The sequence below is a fragment of the Ochotona curzoniae genome, unplaced genomic scaffold, assembly GCF_017591425.1.
Source record: "Ochotona curzoniae isolate NIBS_2020 unplaced genomic scaffold, NIBS_Ocur_1.0 contig_2210, whole genome shotgun sequence".
Classification (NCBI taxonomy): Eukaryota; Metazoa; Chordata; class Mammalia; order Lagomorpha; family Ochotonidae; genus Ochotona; species Ochotona curzoniae.
Window position 1 is genome coordinate 3,207,565 of NW_024465369.1, and position 23,884 is coordinate 3,231,448.

A 23,884-nucleotide genomic window follows, 5' to 3' on the forward strand; every position below is an offset into this window, starting at 1 on the left:
CCTTAATTAGCATCACTGTTGACTAGTTATATAAGCTGCTAGGTATTTACCATGATAGATTTCTAATGCGGCGGGAGATGTGTGCTCTAAATAATAAATGTTTTTCAAAACAGAATTACTATTTAAAGCCAAACTGGCTGTCAAATTCATAACAAAAAGCTTAAATAAAGGTTGTTTAATAATAATAAAATTTGTTTTGTCTGCTTTGTTGTGTGTGCATGTGTGTATGGCAGATTTTCTAGTACCTGTTATGTAATTTCAGTTCTCAGCTGTTCAAATTGAAATGAAATAAGTGATTTTATTGAATAATGTAGTAATTGAGCTTATGTAGTAATGCATTGGTTTTCTATTGCTGCATAACAAGTCACCAGGATACTAGAGGGCTGAAGCAATACACATTTTTCAGCTTACCGCAGGCTCAGCTGGATTATCTGCTTGGGATTTTTCACAGTTGAAATCTGACAGCCAGGCTGGTCCGTTTCCTGGGAAGTGTTTTCTTCAAGATTTCATCCCATTATTAGCGTAGTTCCTTGTAGGTCCAAAAGTGCTGGGTTTTGGCTGGTTACATCAGCCTCTCGTCCTCTAGATGCTGCCTGTGCACTTCATGCTATCATTCTATCTGCAAAACCAACAGTGGTATGTTGAATCCTGCTCACGGTTTAACTCTTTCTCACTCTTGCTCCCTACTGGAGAAAATCCTCACCTTTTAAGGGAGTACTGAATTTGGTTACACACACCTGAATTTTAGGTCTGTGTGCTAAAATTAGCTGAGTTGTATGTTCGTTGAATCTATAAAATTCATTCCTAGCCATACCTGGATCTGTGTTTCATTAAGTCGGCAGAGCTAATCACAGGGTCCTGGAAAAGATTCAAAGAAGTGTTCAATCAAGAAGTTTTGTAACTTGAAGCACCACAAACTGTTAACAAATTATTAGAGGTTAGGAACCTAAATGTCAGAAAACCCATACTGTGCCTGTACTTATCATTCAGAAGACTCAGGATAAGTTGCTTAAGTATCAAGAGTTAGCTTCTAAAAATCTGTAACATGGGGATAGTGTACATCACCCCTATAGTAATTGTGGTTAGAAAGTTGTGGACATACACATTAACTATGTCAATTTTAATTTACTTGAGCTTTTTATGAGGAAAGAAAAATTGTCTTAATTTTATTTCATTTAACTCTGAGTTTTTAACTTCATCTAACTCCAAGTTCTTGCTGCAGAAAGCACTTTGTTGTGGAATAAACTAATTTGTTTAGTGTCATAAAATACACTTGATTAAGATTGTAAAGATCCTGGATTCTGTTTGGCTATTTAGTAATAACTCTAATTATGGATGTGAGATCCTTGCAACCAAAAAATTGTGTCTTATTCTTCACAGCCCTGGCGCCTGGCATATTGTCTGGTGTATGGCAAGAATTCAGTTAAAATAGCATGAGTTTTTATATAGATGACAGTAAACTTAAGGAGTGGGCAGGTGGGGGACCTGGTAAGTTTCTGCTTGGGACACATGAACCTCCTCACCCCCCAGTAAGTGCCTGATCAAGTGCTGGCTCCTATATTTCTGATCCGGCTTCCTGCGAAAGCATACCCTCAGAGCTCTCTCTACCAGCCAGGTGGGAGGCCCAGTTGAGTTCTGGGCTCCTGGTTTCAACCTAGGTCAGTCCTGTGTATTGGAGGCATTTGGGGAGTGAGCCAATGGAGGGAAGATGGCTCTCATCTGTCTTTCAGAAATTTAAAAAAAAAAAAAAAAGAAGGAAGGAAAAAGTAATTTGGCCAACTTCATACAATAAATAACAAAGCCAGTAATTTAAGTTCTGTGTTTATAAATATAGTATTTACTTCATCGCTTATTTACTCTCTATTTTAGATGCTTCTAATAGGTTTTGTACCCTTGATGCTTAAGAATTATTCTGGATTAAAGCAAAGGAAAGAAAGCAGTGACAAATTGTTTTTCATCCTTCGATATCATGTGCTAGTATTTGTTGCTTCTTGTTGTTGTGTAAGTCCTGACTCTGGTAGTATAACTTCTCTTTCTTCTATTTACCCTTTGTTCGTTTATTTGTTTGAAAAGCAGAGAAAGTAGGGATAGGTAATCACCCATCCACTGGTTCATTCCCCAAATGACTAGACCATTTTGAAAGCAAGAGCCAGAACCTCTCTGGGTCTCCCATAGGGCGGCTACTCTTCAAGCACTTGGGCCATCTTCCTCTGCTTTTCCAGGTTCATTAGGAGGAAGCTGGGATCAGAAGTAGAGCAGTCAGAACTCAAAACAGCCCTCATCCAGGATGCCAGTCCTGCAGGAGGCAGTGTAACTTGGTGTAATATAATGCTGACCCCGTTTATCTTCCATTTTGGATGTACAATTAGAAATACTCTTGAAAAATTTTAAAAATAAAGTAAGTGAAAACTGAAGACAATATTCAGCAGCCCTCCCAGGCAGCAGTGTCCTATCTGTTTACACAGCACACACCCCTGCCAGTTTGGTTTGATTTGATTTAGTTTGGTTTTCTGGTTAAAACAGAGAGCCACTTTATCTTTCTGTTTTTGTTCTTGATGTTGTTCACTTGTAGTTTGTGGAATCCAGAGTCCCAAGTTCCCAGAGTTTATATGCAAGAATACAAGGCTTCTTAATCTTTGACAAACTTTGGAGGGCAAAACATACTAGTACTATAAGCTTGTTTCTCTAGATGTGACAAGGAAGGCTTTTTTCTGTATTGGAATTAAATGAGGACTTTTGTTTGCTTACCGTTTTTATTATTTTTTAATATGTGAAGACTGCTAGCCTAGGTATTAAGGACTTTGAATCTGTTTTTAAGTTTAGTACCAAACTGGCTCCTTAGTGTTTATGAATGTAAATGATAAATACCTGAACCCTTGACTATTTGGGATTGATTATGGACATTAACATTGGGAGGATTGGATGAAAGACAGTGTTTTAAAACTTGTCTGGCTCTGACTCACAGATGCTTCTGCTGGTTTCCCAAACCAAAATATCATAAACTGGAGCTACATACACTCCAGCAGGTTCTACCACCATGTGGCTGATGACCTATCAGTTATTCTGAACATCCACACGAGAAAGCCTGACCTGATCCTTCTCTGCTTTATTACCTTAAGCTAGATCTGGCAAATAGAATTCTGTAACTAATAAACTAATACAGTTTATAAAGTGCTAAAACAGCTCAGCTCTGAGTAAGTTTGGAATTTTTTGAGCTCAGCTGTTTAAAACTGCCGAACTGTCTGATGTGTGTGAATAATCCCCTTGCCCCCCAAACCAGCCTTCAGTAAAGTATAATATGTTATAAAATACTTGAGAATATTTTATTTTGCTACCAAGAAACCACCTTATCAGTTCAGCTTATCTCAGTTAACAAACTGTTTGCTGAATCAAAGAAAAATAGCAGCCCATAGAAGTTCCAAGAATCTTTTACAAGTGTACTTCTGAGAGGAATCAACAGTCGCTGAAATCAAAATTGATTTCCTCTTTTTCCTACTTTCTGCACAATTCGTTTTTCTGTATTTTAGATTTGTGAAAGTAACCTTTCTGTTGCAATGTGAAATTTAATACAAATCTTTCTTATTGTGTATTCAGCGACCATTGCAGTCATTTGGACAGACAGGAAAAAGGTCTAAGGTATAGTAAACATTTTGGTGTGCTGGCATGCCAAGGGCCTCCCTTCATGCTTGATGAATCCCTGTTTTCATATAGCACTACATTCAGTTTAGTTTTTTCATATTTTGTTTGGGGCAGAAAGCTTATTTTCTTTTATTTGGAATTTTTGTCTTGCCTAGTTGCTTTTCTGCATTGCTTTTTTTAATCTTTGATGGCTCTTTATAAAGAAAATCGCTCTCACCATTCTGGGGGTTTTGAAGTTAGAATTATTTCCATTCTTGCTATTGCTGTAATTTTTAAACTGCAGTTTTTTTCTGTTAACAAAGGGCTTTAGTGGTGTTTAATGTTATATTTTACTTGCACATTTCATCTACTTCTGTATGTGACAGAGTTATAAAGAAACTTCACCTCTCTCTAGGGAGCTTTTGGAAATGCCCTAGATTTGTGAAATGTAGTGTTAACTTTAAATACTTCTCTTCAGTCAAGCTCAAAGTTAAAGCTAGTTCGGAGCCTTGCAGTGTGTGAAGAATCTCCACCACCACCTGCAGCAGAGATATCACAGGAAAACCAGGTAAAAAAATCAAAACAAAACAATTGTTCTTTGAAGACATGATGCGACTGGAAAATCTAATTTCATATGGTTGAATAAAAATTGTGTGTGTGTATGTGTGTTAAGGTTTATTTGTTTTGTTTTTATTTGCGTGGAGCTGACTTAGTAATAATTCTTGCCACTCGACACAAATGAAAAGATGGAAAAATCTTTCATCAGGCAAAGGCTGAGAGTAATGATTCCTCTTCTGGAAAAAACTTTAGGATCCTGTGATTAACCAGGAATGTGACTTAAGAGAGCTACAAGTTGCTACTGAAAAGTTATGAAATATTTAAGTGATGTCTTGATTGAATATAACTGTGATAAAATTTGTTCTTATTTTAGCTTTCAGAAATTTATAAAAGTGATTCTGTATAGAGACTGCCCTAGACTTCTGCATAGCATGTTAACCTAAAAACATGTTGAAGCAAGTTTTAATTTTACTCTTACTTGTAATGATTTTTTAAATGGTTTTCTAATATTTCTTCTGTGTATTATTTAATATAGGACAGTGAGATCCAAGCAAACTCATTTGTTGCATTGTTTTTAATGCTGGGATTATACTGTTAGTCTCAGCTGTGGGTTGATATTAATCTCAAATTATATTTGAATAATTATGGATGAATGTTTTCGGCCCCTTAGCAATGTTTTTTGTTTTTAGCAATATTTGTTTGAGAGGACTCCTATATCATGATGGGAGAGGGCTCCACCAGAAGAAAGACCCAGCAATGTTTTTAAGTGTAATAACTTTGTCTACTAGTGTTTTTTCTAATTTATAAGAATTTGACCCTTCAAAATCATCCTGTATTCCACAAGTTTCCAAAGAACAGACATAACTTTATGGTTGTTTAAGAACTCAGTGACATTTTGTACATTTTTTTCTTAAGATAAGTGCCAACGGTAGATTAGGTGACTCAAGCAAAAGCTTCTTTCTATGATCTAGATGATACTTCAAAACTAATACACTTTTTTTGATATATTACTATACTTCTTTATTTGCACACAGTAAGAAAAAGTACTTTAAAGTCTGACATTTCTGTGTCAAGTTTCTTTCATTTAACTTATTTAAATGAAACATGCACATTATAGTATGTAGCTGGATTGTTTTTGTAGAATGCATAAAATTTATCAACAAAACAACAGTTTCTAATGAAAAAAGCAGAATTATGGTATATAATATTTTACTAAATGCTATTGCCTGGAGAACATATCCAAATATAAAATTTTGACTTTTACATGGTTGTTGATAAAGCTTGGAAGATGTGATAGACTCCTGACAAAATCAGTGAAGTTGTTTTATAAATAATAGGGTTAGAAGTTGTTTCATACAAATCAGACTGAAGAACACATCTTTTCTATCTGGAGTTTTGTGTAGTATAGGGTTGCTTTGAGAAGTCATTGCTTCATTGTTTTGACTAAAATGTTACTTCATCTTGACTAAAATGTTACTTCATCTTTTTGTTGATGATTGAGGAGGTTGAAGGAATGAGAAGAGTCAGGCTTTTGTAAGCACACTGTACTGACTGAGAAAAATTAACATGCTCTTTGAGGTTTTTCATTGCCTCTAACCTTATTTGAGAAATGTTAGGGGGAACTTTTATCATGTGTAAATTTGGGTAACGAGAATTTATTTGGGAAAAAAATAACATTAGGAATAAATCTAACATTATCATGCAGTTTTTCTGTTTATAGTTCAAAAAGATGAGTGAGATTATAAGGATAAAGTATAAGCTGGTTCTCTTAGAATTAAGTTCATCTGCCTAGTTTATTTTTTCTCACATTTCCTTGGTTGCAGTCATTTTTTCTATAATGACCTTTTCCCCTCTGAATGAAAGATTTTTTTTAGTAGAAAGTGTTTTTACTAACCTTGAGATAACTAAAGTTCACCTGGATGGGATGTGCAACGTAAATTAATCTTCTGTAGTGTGCTAGTGCCTAATCCTTGGCAGCAGGCACTTTGAAACTAATTTGCTTGATTCAGAAGGTTGAGAGGCAATTAAAACAGAGATGTCACTTGTGTCTGATGAGAGATTATGAAAGGGAAGTGACCTCAGTAATAGATGTCAATGACAGAAGGAAGCAGTAAGGAATTAAGGCCTCCTGTAGAGATGTTGCTGTCAATCCAGTTATTTATTATTTATAGTCATAAGACTCATGTGTAAGGACTTCAGTGTTTAAAATGTGCCTTGTTTATTCACAACTCAAGACAGGGCTTCGCTGCATTTAACCTGTTGACATCTAGTTCATCTTGATAAAATAATCTATAATCAGTTGGGTGACTTTTGTGGGGAAACTTAGAAATGAAATCTGCTAGCTCCTGGAAGTGCCTTTGAGAAAGTCTAAAAGAAGGTAATGTGAAATCTTTTTTCCCAACCTTCAGTGTCTTGATTTACCCTTGATAGACATTTCAAATCAAGACAGCTTCTAAATAATCTGCTTGAGAAATAGTTCTGGGATTCATTTCTAAATATCATTTATGCTTGTGGAAAGATAAGGGAAATGGGTTAGAAAAGGTGTCAAAGAAAACATGCTGATAGGTAAATATAATGGTCTTGGCAATCTTTTGTAAACAAGATAAAGAGGACAAGAAATGAAAATGACCCATGTGTATGTAATATGTGCCCTGTATTCTGGGCGTAACTTTGAACTGAGATCAAGTGGGAAGAATTTTTAAAAATTGAAACATAAACAGCAAATATACTGGGGTTAAAATGTGCTTGAAAATTTGCCAAAGATTATTTTGAAAAGAATTATAGGAATAAAGAAATATATATTAAAATGTAATATCATAATATATAAAATATAGTACTGTTAAAAAGCACTTCTGCTGCTTGTAAGTTTGGAATCCTGAAATTTGCATTCTCTTTGATACTGACTTCTGTCCTTGCTTTGTCCCACCACAATAAAGCAACAATGTAGAGTCAATAAGCTGCCTCTTGGGATCCCTGCGCATCACATCGAAGTGCGCAGATTGTGTATCAGCTACTCTGAACTTCTGGTTTAGTCCCCACTGACCTGGGAGTCAGTGATAAAGGGTGAAAGTACTTGGGGGTCTACCATTAACATGGGAGACTCAGAAGGAGTTCCTGACTCTGACCTCTGTCTCAGCTGTTCAGGCATCTGGGTACTGAACCTGGAATTGAAAGAATGAATATAAATAAATAAACCATTTTAAAGACAGTATAATTTAGTCTAAAAATAGCCTATACTTTTATCTTTTAGAGATGGTGGGAAATTTACTCTAGCCTTCTTTGTAACTGCTAAATAAAAGGAGCTCTCTGTCACTTTTCCCTTTTCAGACTGTGTACCAATTTCAGGTATCCCTTTGGATTTTGAAATTGTGTAGAATGATATTGCATATAAATATAATATTAAATTAGTTCTCAATAGTCTGTGGTTACATTACAATTAAATAGTAACTGGAATAAATACAGTCTTGCTTGAAATCTTTCTAACCGACCTTGGTGATTGAAAGCGAAGCAGTGACATGTAAATCTCAAATAGGAAATGATCAAAAGCATGTGTATCTGTTTGGGGAAAGCTTTGTTCCTAAATTATTATGTACCCAGGGAATGAAAGAATGTATAGTAATTTAATAGTACTCAAAACTTACTTTTTTATTATTGATTTGACACTTTTCTTGTTGTCATGATTGAGGATAATTATGCTTTTGCTTCACATCTGTATTGCAAAAATATGTTAATAACTGGCCCTCCTGTGGTTTCATAAATATTTGTCGTTGAAGTATAATAGGACACATTTCTTTTCCGTAAAGTAATTTTGAGGTTATGTTTCATTTACTACATTCAACTGGAAACATTTATTTCAGTTTTTTGTTTTTGTTTTTAAGACTAACAGGAAAATGTACTATTTCCTTTTTTTCCTGCATACAACTCTGCGTTAATAAAAAGTTAAATGGGTGGTATTAAATGAATCGCTTTATGTTTTCATCAAATAACTGATTTTTTTTACCCACAGGAGAAAATTCAGATCCAGTTAACACAATCATTTGAAAAAGAGGAAAAGCCCTCAAAAGATGAAGCAGAGAAAGAAAAAGCTAGTGATAAGTTGCCCAGAAAAATGTTATCAAGAGGTTTGTCATTTACTTTTGTATTTTTTAAACAGAATTACAGTTTTGTTGTTAGTAAAGTATCCTTTAACCCTGAAGTAATTAGCTATGACCTATCTGGATTATAAATGACAAAAACTGGAGAGATGATATAATATTAAACAAAATGATGTAACAGTTTTGTATATCTGTATGTGTTTTTGAACATAAGAATATAATGAGAATGTTAAGGAATAGTTAAATAATTCACAGTAAATGAAACCAACTTATATAAAAGATTAATTTTTCTAAAAATGTGTGTATTACATAACCCCTGTTGTGTAACATAAACCTGTGTCATGTGTATTATTTGAAAATAGAATATTTGTGGACATCTGAGTTCATTATAAATATCCATTTCCAATTTTGTTAGCTTTTATTCAGTGTGGGGCATCTCATTTTGTTGAAATAAATATACAAAAGGGAGAGGAATTTGTTTGCAAACAACACTCTACTGGGGTTTGTCTTACTGTTTTTTAGATTCCAGCCAAGAGTACACTGATTCAACTGGCATAGATCTACATGAATTTTTAGTAAACACATTAAAAAACAATCCCAGGTAAAAATTAAATTTATAAGGTTTACATTTATTCTAAAGTACCTTAATTTCACCATGTATGTTTTTATTCTTGAGTTATAGAATAATTTAAAGCATTTTAAGTATGCCAGAATATTTTGATTTGTTAGAGTTAAGATATCATTGGTCTACGGTATGCTCATGTATGAATTTATTTTGCATAATGTGACAATTTTTCCTTTGTGTAGGATTTTAGGGAAAGAATCACTAAGCTGTTCAGTCCTTTGATTGAGATGATTGATAGCTATCGTTTACCATAAGAAATAAAAGAAAATGCAGACCTCACTATAATGTACCAGGACAAATAAAAACTTACTTTTATTTGCTTAAAATGTGGTTTTGAACTTGGTTAAATGCAAAGTTTTTAATCTTCTTTGCTGCATTGATAACATTCAGCCCAACAATTTTTCAGATGCTTATTTTAGTAACTAATTCTAAAACACTATGCTTTGCCCAGATATTTAAGAATTTCTCACAGTATTAGCTTCCCAAAGTGGTAGTTATTTCACATACTTTGAAACAAAACGAAAAATGTCAGCAGGAACAGATACATAGAAGATAGCATGAACATTGTATAATCTCACTGAGACTTCTTACAGTCTTACTACAAAATAATCATTACTTTCACTTAGGATTTACTATATTCAGTATCAATATCAACCTAAATTTCTGCTTTGCATTTAATATCAACACAAAAGGGAAAACCACAAAAATCAAAAAGGGCCTTCCGATAATAGAGACTGAAAGATAACAGGTGCAGCAAGGGAATATTCAGTGGTACTAACAGAAAGGATGGAGATTTTATGAGAAATAGTTTATTTTCTACTTTTCAGGTGCAATCTAACTCAAGGTTCAGAAAAAGCCTTTCTACTATTAATAATTTTTTTAATCTTTTGTTCAGAGTAACTAAATGTCATCATCTAGGGGGATAAATGTGTACAACTGTACCTGAAAAATAAAATTTTAAGCACAACGGCCGAGTTCTGAGATGACCACCTTATACAATGCCCTTATGATCTAATTCATCTTTTCCAACTGTTGAGATTTACTTAGCATGTACCACGTGTCAAACATGGTGCCATCAGTGTTACAAAGATTATACACTTTCTGATCCTAAATCATTTGCTATCTCTCTATCAGAGAAAGATGTATGGTAATTAAAAGGAAATATTATATAAGATGTTTTTCAGAGTGCTGTAACATCCAGAGAAGAGGCCCCAAACTCTAAAAGAGTATGAAAAACTTTGCTTGTGTAACTATTGTGGGAGACAGGTTTTCTATTTAACGGGAGTTCACACAAAGAAAGGGAAAGACATCTCAGGTGGGGAGAGCACATAGGTTGAGAGGATAGGTGCATACCATATATATTCACAGGAGGAAAAGTTTTGCCCCAACAGAGGGGCAGGGAACAAGTAATTTTGGAAAGTAATGATGAAAGTGTTAAGATATGAAGCATAAAATTTACTCATTTCCTTAATCTAGGATAGTCTATATACCGAGTGGTAGTGATTATATGTGCAGAGACCAGCTTGAATGTCCCAATATGTATGGAATGCTTCTGGGAATCCTGGAATGCTAAAAAGATACGTAAAATTAAAAAATGATCTTAGTTGAAATACTAATGGTATACTGTTGAGAAATACTGCTTGTGACATTGAAAGTTGAGGAATAATTATGTTGTTTCTAATAACTAATGCTATAATATTTGTGCCTTAGAAGATTGACACTTAAGAAATATTACTTGGTAGGCCCAAATGTGATAGCGTAGTGGTTCAAGTCCTCGCCTTGAACATGTCGAGATCCCATAGGGGTACCAGTTCTGGTCCTGACGGCTCTGCTTCCATCCAGCTCCCTGCTTATGGCCTGGGAAAGCAATCGAGGACGGCCTAAAGCCGTGGAACCCTGCACCCATGTAGGAGACCTGGAAGAGGTTCCTGGCTCCTGGGATTGGCTTAGCTCCTGCTGTTGCAGCTACTTGGGGAATGAACCAGCGGACGGAGGCTCTTTCTCTCTGTCTCTCCTCCTCTCTCTGTATCTGCCTTTCCAATAAAAATAAATAAATCTTTAAACAAAAAGATACATTACTTGGAGGTCCAGCACAGCAGTAACCTAACATGCACTGGCATCTCATATGGGCGGCGGTTCTAATCCTGGCAGCCCCACTTCCCATGCAGCTCCCTGCTTGTGGCCTGGGAGGCCACTTGAGGACAGCCTAGGACCCTGGGACCTTGCCACTCATGTGGGAGATCTGGAAGAGGCTCCAGGCTCCTGGCTTTCTTTCCCTCTCTCTCTCTCTCTTTTTTTTTTTACATGTAAACTTTTATTTTTGACAGTCTTTACATAGTTAATTAGGGTAAATAGATTCAAGGGCTATAGGAAAGTGGGTAAGACTATTATGCTCCTGGCTTTCAAACGACGCAGCTCTGGCTGTTGCGGTGCTTAAGAAGTGAGTCAGCAGATGGATCTTCCTCTTTGTCTCTCCTCCTCTATGTATGTCAGACTTTCCAATCTTAAAAGTATATGTATTTATATTCATTTATGTATATTTGGGGGTCTGGCATGGTATCCTACTGGCTAAAGAAGTCCTCCTTGCCTTGTATGCGCCTGGATCCCATATGAGTGCTGGTTCATATCTCGGCTGCTCCACTTTCCATCCAACTCCCTGATTGTGGTCTGGGAAAGCAATAGAGGATGACCCAAAGTCTTGGGACCCTGTACCCATATGGGAGACCCAGAGGAAGCTCCTTGGCACCTGACTTCAGATTGGCTTGTTTCTGGCCATTGCAGGCACTTGGAAAATGAACCAGTGAATGGAAGATCTTTTTGTCTGCCTCTGCTTTTTTAAATCTACCTTTCTCATAAAAAATAAATTGGAAAATTTTTTAAAAAGGAATTAGTACTTTTACAGATGAGATCATAAGCAAGAAAGGCAAGTGAGAACCATAGAAAAGGAGTAGGGAGGAAAATATATAGTTGAAAGATAATTAGGTAATACCATCCAGGATTTGAAAATGAGTAATATATGGAAGGATATTGAGCTAGTAGAGTAGAACAGAATGGCTTGTAGATTTCTGACTGGGTTGATAGTTCTATGAATAATGAGAAAATGAAATAAGTGGCAATTGTGAGTTAAACCATGGTTTTAAGTATAGTTTGAACTTTCCAACAGATAACTGTTTTCTATGGAAAGATTTGAAAATAGACAAGAAGGCAAAGAGTTTGTATTTAAAAGACAGACAAATCATGAGAACATTTGTCCTAGAAGTGAAGCAAAGGTTAACAGTTCCACCATAGCTAAAATAACCAAGGGAGATGAAAATGAAAGTACCCAGGGGCTCTCATTGTATCATAGCAGGCTAATGCTCCTCCAGCAACACAGCCATCCCATATGGGATGAGTCACAGCTGCTCCACTTCCAGTCTAGGTACCTGCTGATGCATCTTGCAGAACAGCAGAGGATTGGCCAAGTGCTTGGAGACCCCAAGGAAGCTCCAGGTTCCTTGAACAAGCCCAGGCCATTGCCACCAATTGGTTCTCTCTCTCTGTCTGTCTGTCTCACTTTCTCTTCACCTCTCTCCATAATTCTGCTTTTCAAATAAACAAAAATAAAATGAAACAGAAATGCCCAAACCAGTTTGTTACCTTGAGAAACTAAGAAGTCATTATTTAGCGGATCCTTTCACTTGGAAGCAGTATGGCAGAAACTAGAACTTCCTGGGTTAAGAATAGGTGGGAAGATAGGAAATTCAAAGCTAATGTGAATAAACCAAAATGTGATCCGAAACTGGCAGAATTTCTTTCCTCTGAACATGTATGAAGTACATCACCAAGGGATTAAGTGTCCATTTTCATACATTCTAAATTTTCTGTCAAGTTTTGTTTTCATTTAAATGTATAATCTATCCTTTTCTATTATCCACCATCACCAAAAAAAAAAAAATCTAAAGCCTTAAATTATACTTGTACTAATAATACTTTAATAGGTTATCATCAACCTTAATGTGTGTGTGTGTGTGTGTGTGCGCTAATGTCTTTGTTATGGACATTGCATGTGAAGTCATATAAACATTTGGTATGTTGTGACTGACTTTTGTATCAGTGTACTGTTGTGAGGGCCGATGCCTTTTTATGTATTTTTACTTGATTTATACAGGTAAATAATTTGTGTAATTGCTGATATCAGTGTATGTTTAGGAAGTTGAGGTTAATGTTCACTTTTTGTGAAAAATAAGCTTTGCTTAATAAATGGCTCAGTATTCTCAAGAGGCACACAGCTGATTGCCAGAAATACATACTGGACACAAAACTAGTATAATAAGGTTTGGCAGATTTCCATTTTAGATTGAATATTTACCAGAGAATTGTACGGGATTTTAAGCAGATTTATTTTTACTGATAAAATTTAGCCTTTTCTTTTCTCGATCATTTCATTTCAGATTTTGTTCAGATCATTAAATCTTTATCTTATTTTCAGACCAATTTCATGTGTTGAAAAAAAAATGGATATCCAGATGAGTGTATTATGGAAGCAGTCAAGGGAAAGTGATCCATGGATTATACTGAGAAACAATTAGGGTGGTTTTTTATTTTGGTTTGGGTTTTTTGGTTGTTGTTGTTGTTTTAAGATTTACTTATTGCTATTGGAAAGTCAGATTTGCACAGAGAGGAGACAGAAAGATCCTTCATCCTCTAGTTCATTCCCCAAGTGGCTGCAACAGCTCGAGCTGAGCAGATCAAAAGACAGGAACCAGAAGCTTCTTCCAGGCCTCCCATGTGAGCGCAGGGTCCCAAGGTCAGGGGCCGTCCTCTACTGCTTTCCCAGGCCACAAGCCAGGAGCTGGATGGGAAGTAGAGCAGCTGGGACTGGATCAGCACGCCTGTGGGATCCCAGTGCATGCAAGGTGAGGACTTGAGCCAGTAGTCTACCACACTCTGCCCAGATTTTTTTTTTTTTTTGCTAGATTTTTAAAATTTTTATTTAAAAGGCATATTTGACAGAGAATGAGAGACAGAGAGAGGTCTTCCATTCTACTGGTTTATTCCCCAAATGGCTGAGGTGGCCAGAGCTTAGGTGATCATCTCCAGGAGCTTCCTCCAAGTCTCCCATGTGTTTGCAGGGACCCAAGGATGTAAACCATCCTCTGTTGCTTTTCCAGACCATAATCTGTAAGCTGGATCAGAAGTGAAGCAGATGACACATGAACGGGTGCCCATATGGGATGCTGTCACTAGCAGTCTTATAACGGCTAGAACACTAATAACTGAAATTTAATGTTTATAGTCATCTGTGTTGGTCCTTATTTTTATCCTTCAGTAATAGCATGTATTCATTCATTTTAGAGGTTATATGCTGTGAACTTCGACATTAGTATGTGTGCCATAAAGAAACACTTTTAACTTTAACTTAACAGAAAAACCACTATTTAAAATATCTAAATTCAGTTACAGATTTCATAGATTCAAAGTTTCCAATTTCAGTTACATTATCTATTGTAAATATTTACCTTCAGTTACAGATTTCATAGTTTCAAAGTTTCCACTAAAGAAAATGTAGATGTTTTAAATCCTAAGACCTTAGGAGTTTTTATTTTTATTTTTTTAACAAGTTCTAAAAGTGTAGGAACTGACTTTAACTAACAAATTGTCCAGATACTAATAGAAAATTCTCTACACTTTATAGATCCACTTGTCAAGGGGAGAAAACTCTGAATTTGTAATCATTACTATTAAAATGAATGTATTTTATTTTCTTCCCTGAAGGCAATAGCAATTTTTCCCCCTACAGCAGTGAGGTGTTTTTTTTTTAAAGATTTATGTTTATTATTTTTTTATTGGAAAGGCGGATATACAGAGAGGAGAGACAGAGAGGAAGATCCTCCGTCCGATGATTCACTCCCCAAGTGAGCGCAACGGTCTCGATGCTATGCTGATTCGAAGCCAGGAGACTCCTCCAAGTCTCCCACGCAGGTGCAGGGTCCCAAAGCCTTGGGCCGTCCTTCCCGGGCCACAAGCAGGGAGCTGGAAGGGAAGCAGGGCTGCCGGGATAGAACCGGTGCCCTTATGGGATCCCGGGCGTGCAAGGCGAGGACCCCAACCACTGCGCCACTGCGCCAGGCCCAAGCAGTGAATTTAGTTAGGAATGTTTGAAACAATCTTTCCTTTGTTTAGCTCAAATATAGAAAACCAATGGAAATACACTTTTTGGGGAACTCCAGATAAGTTACTTCTCTTAGATTTCTCTACACTAAGTAAATGTATCATAAAAATTATTGAAGATAGAATCACTTCAAGATATTTACTCCAAATGTTTAGATGAAAATATCTTGTATAAGGTAGTAAATCTTTAGGTAAGGGAGCGATCCTGTGATGTAAAAATACCTCATACTATTCCCCAAAAACATTTAAGGAAAGGATGGATGCTGAAAGCCCTTCAAGATGACATCATTTATTAACGTGTTCTATACAAAATAGACTTTAGTAACCCTTTCTGGATAAGTCCAAAACCTTATAGTTGTGATATATGCTATTTTAAAAGGAACAAAAGAAATGGACTTAAGAAAGCATGTAAGGAATTATTCTAGGCAAAGGAAACGGCATATTCAAGAAACCTAGGAAATGAAAAAGCTTAGGTAAAAAAAAAAAAAAAGATAAACTGGGATGATAAGACTTAGAAAGTGGGGTCATGCAGTGAGGCTATAGAGGTGGGTGAAACCAACCTGCTAATCTCTGCCTTGTCAGCCAGGTTACGAATGCTCCATTCTGAAAACAATAGGAAACTCAGAACACTGTTGGACAGACTACATTAGAGAAGAAATGGGAAAATATAGGGAGCCTATATCTACAGTTACATTAGACAAGCCAGAAATCTCAGCTGCTTGCAATCTAGCATTGTAGCCATGAAAAATTAAAGGGTGGTTAAATTTTTTGTTTATTAATTACATGGAAGAGAGGACTAAAAAGACATAATTTAAGCCTAAATTCTCTTGTTTCTGATATGATACACAGAGTATAAGTGGCACTGGCATAGTCAAAATGCAAGAGAATGAACAATAAGCGCAGACCTGAATGTTGCTAGGATTTGTGTTAAAATATAATCCTGCTTGAGCTTTAGGCTTATAATTACCAGGTGTTCATTTTTTTGTGATGTTTTTAATCTAATGTTAAAGTGTGATTAAGTATTTGTTGAATGAAAAGATGGAAAAAGACATTTCCCCCACACTTTTTTTTAACAGTGCAGAACAAACAGCAAACCTAAGACCTAAGCAGAGATTACCAACTCTTCTCTTAAAAATGGAAAAGAATACCATAGATTGTTTATTTTAGAGAATCATTAAGTTCTTAGTGTTTTTATTTTCTTAAACTATAAAATTTGGGAGACTGAACTGAATGATCTGTCTTCATATCTTGTTTCATAAATGTATTATGTTGTGTGTATATATCTAGATAGATAGATATAAAAGAAACTAGAGCCATGTAGTTGGTGCGAGAGCAAAGATGTCCTGTGAAGAGTGGTATCATTAATTGTTGCAGCCTAAATACATTAAGTAAAGTCTAGTGACCTAAAGAAGCATGTGTAATTATTGCCTTGAGTTCTTATTTGTTTATATGTTGGCAGTCTTTGACCAAATTCAACATTTCTAGGAAAATTTCCAAAGGACTTTAAAATATATAGTCTCAAGTTGCAGAATGACTTCAAAAGCCTTGTTTTTCTGAGTTAGTGTTAGTAATGTACTATTACAGTTACCCCATCTCTGTGTTCCCGTTAGATGCTCCTAGGACTGTGCCTATTGTTACTGAAATTACATGTTCTTTACAGTATTATTTCCATGCAGTTCAGCCTAACAAAGTCATCAGCCTAACTAAAGCTTTTTCCTACTATCTTTCAACTTATTGAATGTGGAGGTAAAACACTAATATGCTTGTATTACTCGTGATTTATGTAGCAAATTCCAACACAGTGATACTTATAAGAGCAAAGTGCATTTAAGAATGGCCATGTTTTCATAGTTGCTGATGTTGGCTGATGAATCAAGCAAGGTTCATGACACTGTTCTCTGCATTAGTATGTACATAAAAATTTCTGTAATAGTTTTAAAAAGTTATTTGTTATTCATTTAAAGCATTAGTTTTTATAAGGTGTTCAAATTTTTTTGCATCAAGATTACGAAGCTCTTGAATAGATAGTTTTTAGGGGAGAAATAGTGATATAAATTTAAATTGTTGATACTTGCGATTAATCCTGTTGAGTTTTACATATAAGTCTTAATATTTTGTTTCAGGGACAGAATGACGCTGCTGAAATTAGAGCAAGAAATTTTAGATTTCATTGGTAATAATGAGTAAGTTTTGACATTTAACTTGAAAATAAATTGTCATCACTGTTCTCCTTGACCTACTAAATTGATTGTTCTCCTGGTTGTAGGTCTCCACGTAAAAAATTTCCCCCAATGACATCTTACCACAGGATGCTATTACACAGAGTAGCTGCTTACTTTGGATTAGACCACAATGTTGATCAGAGTGGGAAGTCTGTCATAGTTAACAAAACTAGCAATACACGAATGTAAGTGTCAAGACATGTAGATACTTGTTGTATATCTATGTCATAATGCTTTATTTTCTTGTAGTACTTTTCATCTGATAATTTTCACATTTAAGCTTTTTGATACATTGTATGATGGGGCCGTACATTAACTGGAAAGGCAGCAGCCTGGACTTGCATGAGGATGACGGATGACAATGGGGATACATGAGTTTTAAAACAACAAGAACATGCCAAGTGCATACTAACTTATTTGGCTATCATTCTATTATGAATCCTTTTACATTAGTATGATTATTATGATTCTGGTAAATTTATGCTTTGTTGAAAGAGTAGAATTTAGTTTTTTTACACTGTCACATTTAGTCATCTATTACTTTATAATCCCTTCCTGAAAATCTCTGTTTTTGTTTTCCTCCTCTAATATCAAGCTAGTTGGGTAATTTGTTTGTTATGATGCTGTTTGTTTGTTGTGATGCTATGTTCTATTTAGAAAGAGTTTCAAAAAGTTAGGAGACGCTTGATTTTTTTAAGGAAGCAACTTTTTTTTATAATATTGTTGAAATAGATTTCAGTGCTGATATCTGGGAACAAAAGGTCAAGTACAGATGTACTCAAGTTATAACATGCACACCACACCTTTAGTGCCTGGTTAAAAGGCTAATCTAAAGTTATTAGTTGATTTCAGCGGAAATTTGTACCAAGTGATAATCTGCGTATCTGACAGATTTTGTGTCAGTTTCATTTGGCCTCATTGGTTCTGTGGTAATGAACAGCCATCAACTTCATATTGCCATACACAATTGCAGTTCCTACAACTATATAATTATCAGGGAAAAACCAATTGTAAGGGTCAGTTTAAAAATATCAAGGGACAGGCATAATAAAATTAAATCAGAATCATATCTTCAGTTTAGTATTCATTATTTAAGAAGAAGGTATCATTTTCTAAGACATTTACTTGGATTTTATGGATAAAGTAGGATCATAACTATTGTGTGAGCCAAACTAAAAATGAGTAGAACTGTCATTTATTTAACTAGTATCTTCCAACATTTACTCAGAGCTGCTGGATATCCAAGCACACAGACATTAGCAGGCATTTTTACTAACATTTTGACTGGTGACTCTCTAAGGTTTTCAATACAGTGTAACCTCAATTATTTCAGTTCTTTGAACCATATCAGAAAGATTTAGGGTTTTCTTTGTCATGACAACCAAAAGATTTCCTAAGCAAAGATGTTTCTGATGTGCTTTGAAAAAATAGTTAAATAGCATAATTTTAGCTGAACTTTTCAGATCATTGAAGTTACACTGTATTCTTATATCTTCTGGGATATGAAGAAAATTATTAATAAGAAAACCTTAGAGATCTACTCCACATGGAATAAAAACAAACTTACCTTTTCCTCATAGGTAGATTACCCGCTCCAGCCTTGAACCAGTGGTGTTGTGGATGTCAACAACCCGGTGTCCACTGGGGTGTCTCATTGGAGCGGGAAGTTGGCGATTGCAGGGCAGTAAATTCAGGCATCTATTAAAGAAAGAGGTAAGACAGTCTTAAGGTTAGCTGAAGTGCCTGCCAATGCTAATTAGTGTGGAAATCCAGCTGCTCTTCGAGAAGTTGCTAGGCCTTGGTTAATCCTTACAGTTCCCTTTGGAATAGCAATCTCTTGCCTGATACAGGCTCCTTCAGTAAGAATATGGAACTGTGAATAGTTAGAAAATTAAACGGTATAAGTAAATGAAGCAGTCATATAACAAGTAATAAACTACCACTGTCAGAACTAAATAGACAATCAAAAAACCCCACGGAAATCAATTATTTCTCTTCATTTTGTTTATCAAGCTGATTTTACTCCTATTTTTCCATTTACTTTGGTATATAGCTTTATGTGGATAATTGCTATCTGTTCTACTCACCTAGGTTTGCTTTACAAGAGACTCTTTTTGCATGCTTAGATAATTCTCATTTTAAAATTCCCTTTTGCATAATTTCACCAGAATATTTGTAATACTTTATTAAAACTCAGGAACTGATGTAAACATTCAGAAGTCTTATTTGGGCTTAATATGTAGTGAAATGTCTGGTGTTAGTTTGCAGAAACTGTCACCTGATGCAGGTTTATTTAAGTTGAAATTATGGTATACGTGACTATATAATATTAAACTGTACGTACAATTTATTTCAGCTATTAGATTTTTCTTTATAACCATTTAATATAATGTATACTTTTTGGAAGTATATGATATTTTTAAAAGAATCATTCTTATTTAGCTATAGGATGATATTAAATCATAAGAGTAATAATTGAATTGGGTTGTTGGAGCTGAGGGTATGTTTAGGAAGATGAAGTAGTATAGGTTTGCAGTTGTCCAAGATTAACAGCCTTTTATGTCTGACTTATAAACCTCAGTAGAACTTATAGCATATCCATAAAGGGAAGAGCAATGCACATTACAACTTAAACCTACAAAAAAAGTTTCAGCTTTCCAAACTGACCCATTTAGTGTAGAGTAAAACTGTGTTCTTCTATATTACGAATTTGTGGTAAATTAGATGTGGTTTCTTTTTTTAAGGTTTATTTTATTTTTATTCAAAAGTCAAATATACAGAGAGAAGGAGAGACAGAGAGGAAGATGTTCTGTTCATTGATTCAGTCCCTATGCAGTCGAATAGGCCAGCGCTGCACCATTCCGAAACCAGGAGACAGGAGTCTCTTCCAGGTACCTAGGCTTTTGGCTGTGCTGGACTGCTTTCCCAGGCCACAAGCAGGGAACTGAATAGGAAGCGGGGCTGCCAGGACATGAACTGGCACCCATATGGGATCCCAGGGCACATGCAAGGCGAGAACTTTAGCTGCTAGGCTACTGCTATGGGGCTTTGGGTGTGTTTTGAAGTAGTTTTAAAATTTATATATCAACACAACATTTTTTAATTGTGTAACACTAGACTAGCACTGTGAAAATAAAACATTTAGAATCTACTTCCTGTTCATCCTACAATGTTTTTAGGCACTTAGGATGAATATAACAGACTTGGACACTATGGCTTAGTTTTATATTTCTACTTTGTGCTCAGTTACTTAACCCACTTATTAGGAGGATTAAATGAGATAACATGCATACCTATTAGTAGCACCAATAAGTGGTAACTTTTACTGTGTTTATTACTTCTTGTGAAGTATGATGTTTAACTTTTCAGAAAATATTGTGCATTATCTTTTTTTGTTTCTTTGTTTTGTTTTTAGACCTGATCAAAAATTTAATGAACATATTAAGGATGATAGATGTGAAGATTTTCAGAAACGATATATCCTTAAGAGAGATAACTCTAGCTTTGACAAAGATGATAATCAGGTATTCTAAACAAATACAGAATTTTTATAGATATAAGACTTAGACCAGTAGTTCAGTTTTAAATGAATTAGTTGTTTTCTTTTCTTCAGATGAGAATACGCTTAAAAGATGACAGAAGAAGTAAATCTATAGAAGAAAGAGAAGAAGAATATCAGAGAGCAAGAGACCGAATATTTTCCCAAGATGTATGTACTAGCATATATTTAGGTCTTCATGTTACAATATATTCTGATTGGATTCTAAAATTCATATCCCTTTAATCCACAGATCATGTTTCTTGAACACATTTGTTATGTATTAGGTGTTCTTTTAGAAATATACAGACCTAATTTATGTTGATAACTTAACAGTTGGCAAAGTTTTACAGTGCAATACTTACATAAAATTTAACAAAAGTTGGAACTAGATAGCCTGTAGAAGCCATGGAAAAGATAGGAAATGAGTATGTGTAATGTTTTTCAAAATGCTCACAGATGAGATTATTTAAACATTGATAGTTATTTAATGAATCATATACTCTATTTATGAATGGACTTCCCTTGACAACTTATTTCCTTTTTTAAAGCTAATTGATTTTGTAGATTAATATTTGTGTTTTATTTTATAATTATGTGTAGAAGTCTTCTAAATGACTGATTTTTCTATCCATGGGTAAGTATACCAGGAGAGATTAGTTTGGTTTAACCAACATCCATTAAGGAACTTAGATTTACAGTGCTAGATATTCTGCAAGGATATAAGAATGTGTGTACTGTGTGTTGACTCTCGTAGAGATTTCATCTCTGGTTTGTTTTTTTTTTTTAAGATTTATTTATTTATATTACAAAGTCAGATATATAGAGAGGAGGAGAGACAGAGAGGAAGATCTTCTATCCAATGATTCACTCCCCAAGTGAGCTCAATAGCCAATGCTATGCTGATTCGAAGCCAGGATCCAGGAACTTCTTCTGGGTATCCCATATGGGTGCAGTGTCCCAAGGCTTTTGGCCGTCCTCGACTGCTTTCCCAGGCCACAAGCAGGGAGCTGGCTGGGAAGTGGAGCTGCTAGGATTAGAACCAGTGCCCACATGGGATCCTGGGGCGTTCAAGGCAAGGACTTGAGCCACTAGGCCACTGCGCCGGGCCCAGATTTCATCTCTATTAAAAAGCAAAGATTAAACAACATTAAAATAAATACCTTCTGTTAAGAATTTGTAGCATTCATTTAGCAAACCTTATTAGCCCCCTAATGTAAGTATTATGCTGGGCGCAGAGAATTTATCAGTGGATGTTGTTAATAAATTATCCTTAGTACAACCCTGTGTGGTAAACAGGATATTTTTAAATTTTATACGTTAGGAAAGTAATGTTCCAGGAGGCTAGCAAGAAAAATGACAGGTTTGGGGTATCAAACCACATGTGCACACAGAGCCTACTATAGTTTTTTTCTCTCTAATTTTTTAGAGAGATGAAATCTCTGCCCTTGACAAGTTGCTAAAAAATGATCATTTCATGAGTGATTTGCATTGTTACAGCAGAGAAGTGCCACAAATCAGAATTGGGGAAGAAGTAGGAGAGTTAGTTTCCCAAAGGAGACCCACAGGCATAAAGAGTTCCAGTTGGAGGATCAATATTGGCTAAGTCCTACAGGTAAAGGAACACTAGACTCATGTGAGGAATTGAAGCTTTAACATCATGGGGTAAATAATTGATATGAGAAGCTTTTTGATCCATGTGCTTATTGCAGCTACTTAGAACTGACTTTATTTTGAAAACAGCCATAGACAAAACATAAACGAAAGGTTGTGGATGTCTTCCAGTATGATATTATTTGCAGAAGCAGATGACCAGCCATAGTTTACTGACCAAATTTGTTAAAGCATCAGGGAAGCCTGAACAGATTAACACTTTAAAAAGATTACTCCAGCTTTTGGATTGGAGAATACATGACAAGGACAAAATTCACTGCTGCAAATGTAGAAGACTGTTGTAGTAATGTAAGCAAATCTGATCTTTGCCTGACGTAAGTTAGCAGCTCTGAAGGAGTTTGATTTTAAACTTCTTGAGACATAGCATCTTTTTTCATTGCTGTAGTCACAGCCAAAGCACTGCTAATCAAAAGATTGTTAATGGTGGAAATTTCTGATTTGTCTGTATGAAGAGGAAAATGGGCCAACACTATTTGAATTTCAGATTAATTAGAGGCATAAATGAAGTTTTCAAGATAGGTACTTGTTAAAAAATAAAAATAGCATGTCTAAATTAGAAAACAATTCTATCATAACCTATTTGCATGCCCCAACACCAGTTTGGACCTTTTGGGAGAGATGTTTTTTTAAATCTTACAACATTGATTCTTGTTCTCATTGGTTTTCAGATAACAATATGCATTTTACAAAAGCTCAACTTAATCTTTGTTCTTTCTTTCTAGTCCCTGTGTTCCCAAGAGAATTATATTCTTGACAAAAGGTGAGGAAATTTTTTCATACCTGTTTTGGTCACTGTCTGGTTGATCCTATTAAAAATTGAAATGTCTTACGGATATATCTTATTAAAATATCAACAGAATCCCAGACGAGGATGCTAGTACTACTCAACAGAGGCGCCAGATATTTAGGTATTAGAAACATATTTTCAATACAGTATGGAAAACTTAAAGCAATTTTTTCTTCGTTGTGCTTTTTCCTCCCTATTAGCTTTTCAAAGATTTATTTCTAAATTACAGAGTTAATAAAGATGCTTCAGGGAGATCAACCAATAGCCATCAAAGCAGCACTGACAATGACTTGAAGTATTCAGAACCACGACCTTGGAGCAGCACGGATTCAGACAGCTCCCTTCGAAACTTGAAGCCTGCTGTAACCAAAGCCAGCAGCTTCAGTGGAATCTCAGTCCTGACAAGAGGTGATAGTTCTGGAAGCAGCAAAAGCGTAGGCAGGCTCTCAAAAGCAGGTATCAGTATCCACTTAGAATTGTGCAATCAAAATTTTAGTTTTCCTAATGTTTTAGCTGGTTTTTTAAATATGGCTTCTAATTACCCTAAATGCGAAATTATAACCTTTAGTTCACTGAACAATTCTAGAGTACTTCAGAGGTGATAATGTTTGTTGTTGT

General features: G+C 35.4%; 1 protein-coding gene across 2 annotated transcripts in view; it reads left to right on the plus strand.

Moving 5' to 3' along the window:
- The window catches only part of R3HDM1 (R3H domain containing 1), an 89,147-nt gene that overhangs the window by 5,817 nt on the left and 59,446 nt on the right, over window positions 1-23,884 (plus strand). Inside the window, exons 3-13 of one of the 2 annotated variants that reach the window (XM_040971504.1) lie at window positions 3,595-3,636; window positions 4,097-4,186; window positions 8,183-8,297; window positions 8,793-8,871; window positions 17,169-17,228; window positions 17,312-17,452; window positions 20,683-20,791; window positions 20,881-20,976; window positions 23,202-23,239; window positions 23,337-23,387; window positions 23,496-23,722. In XM_040971504.1, the coding sequence (XP_040827438.1) occupies window positions 3,595-3,636; window positions 4,097-4,186; window positions 8,183-8,297; window positions 8,793-8,871; window positions 17,169-17,228; window positions 17,312-17,452; window positions 20,683-20,791; window positions 20,881-20,976; window positions 23,202-23,239; window positions 23,337-23,387; window positions 23,496-23,722 (1,048 nt within the window). The remainder of the gene's footprint in view (window positions 1-3,594; window positions 3,637-4,096; window positions 4,187-8,182; window positions 8,298-8,792; window positions 8,872-17,168; window positions 17,229-17,311; window positions 17,453-20,682; window positions 20,792-20,880; window positions 20,977-23,201; window positions 23,240-23,336; window positions 23,388-23,495; window positions 23,723-23,884) is intronic. The other variant, XM_040971505.1, reaches the window with a different exon arrangement.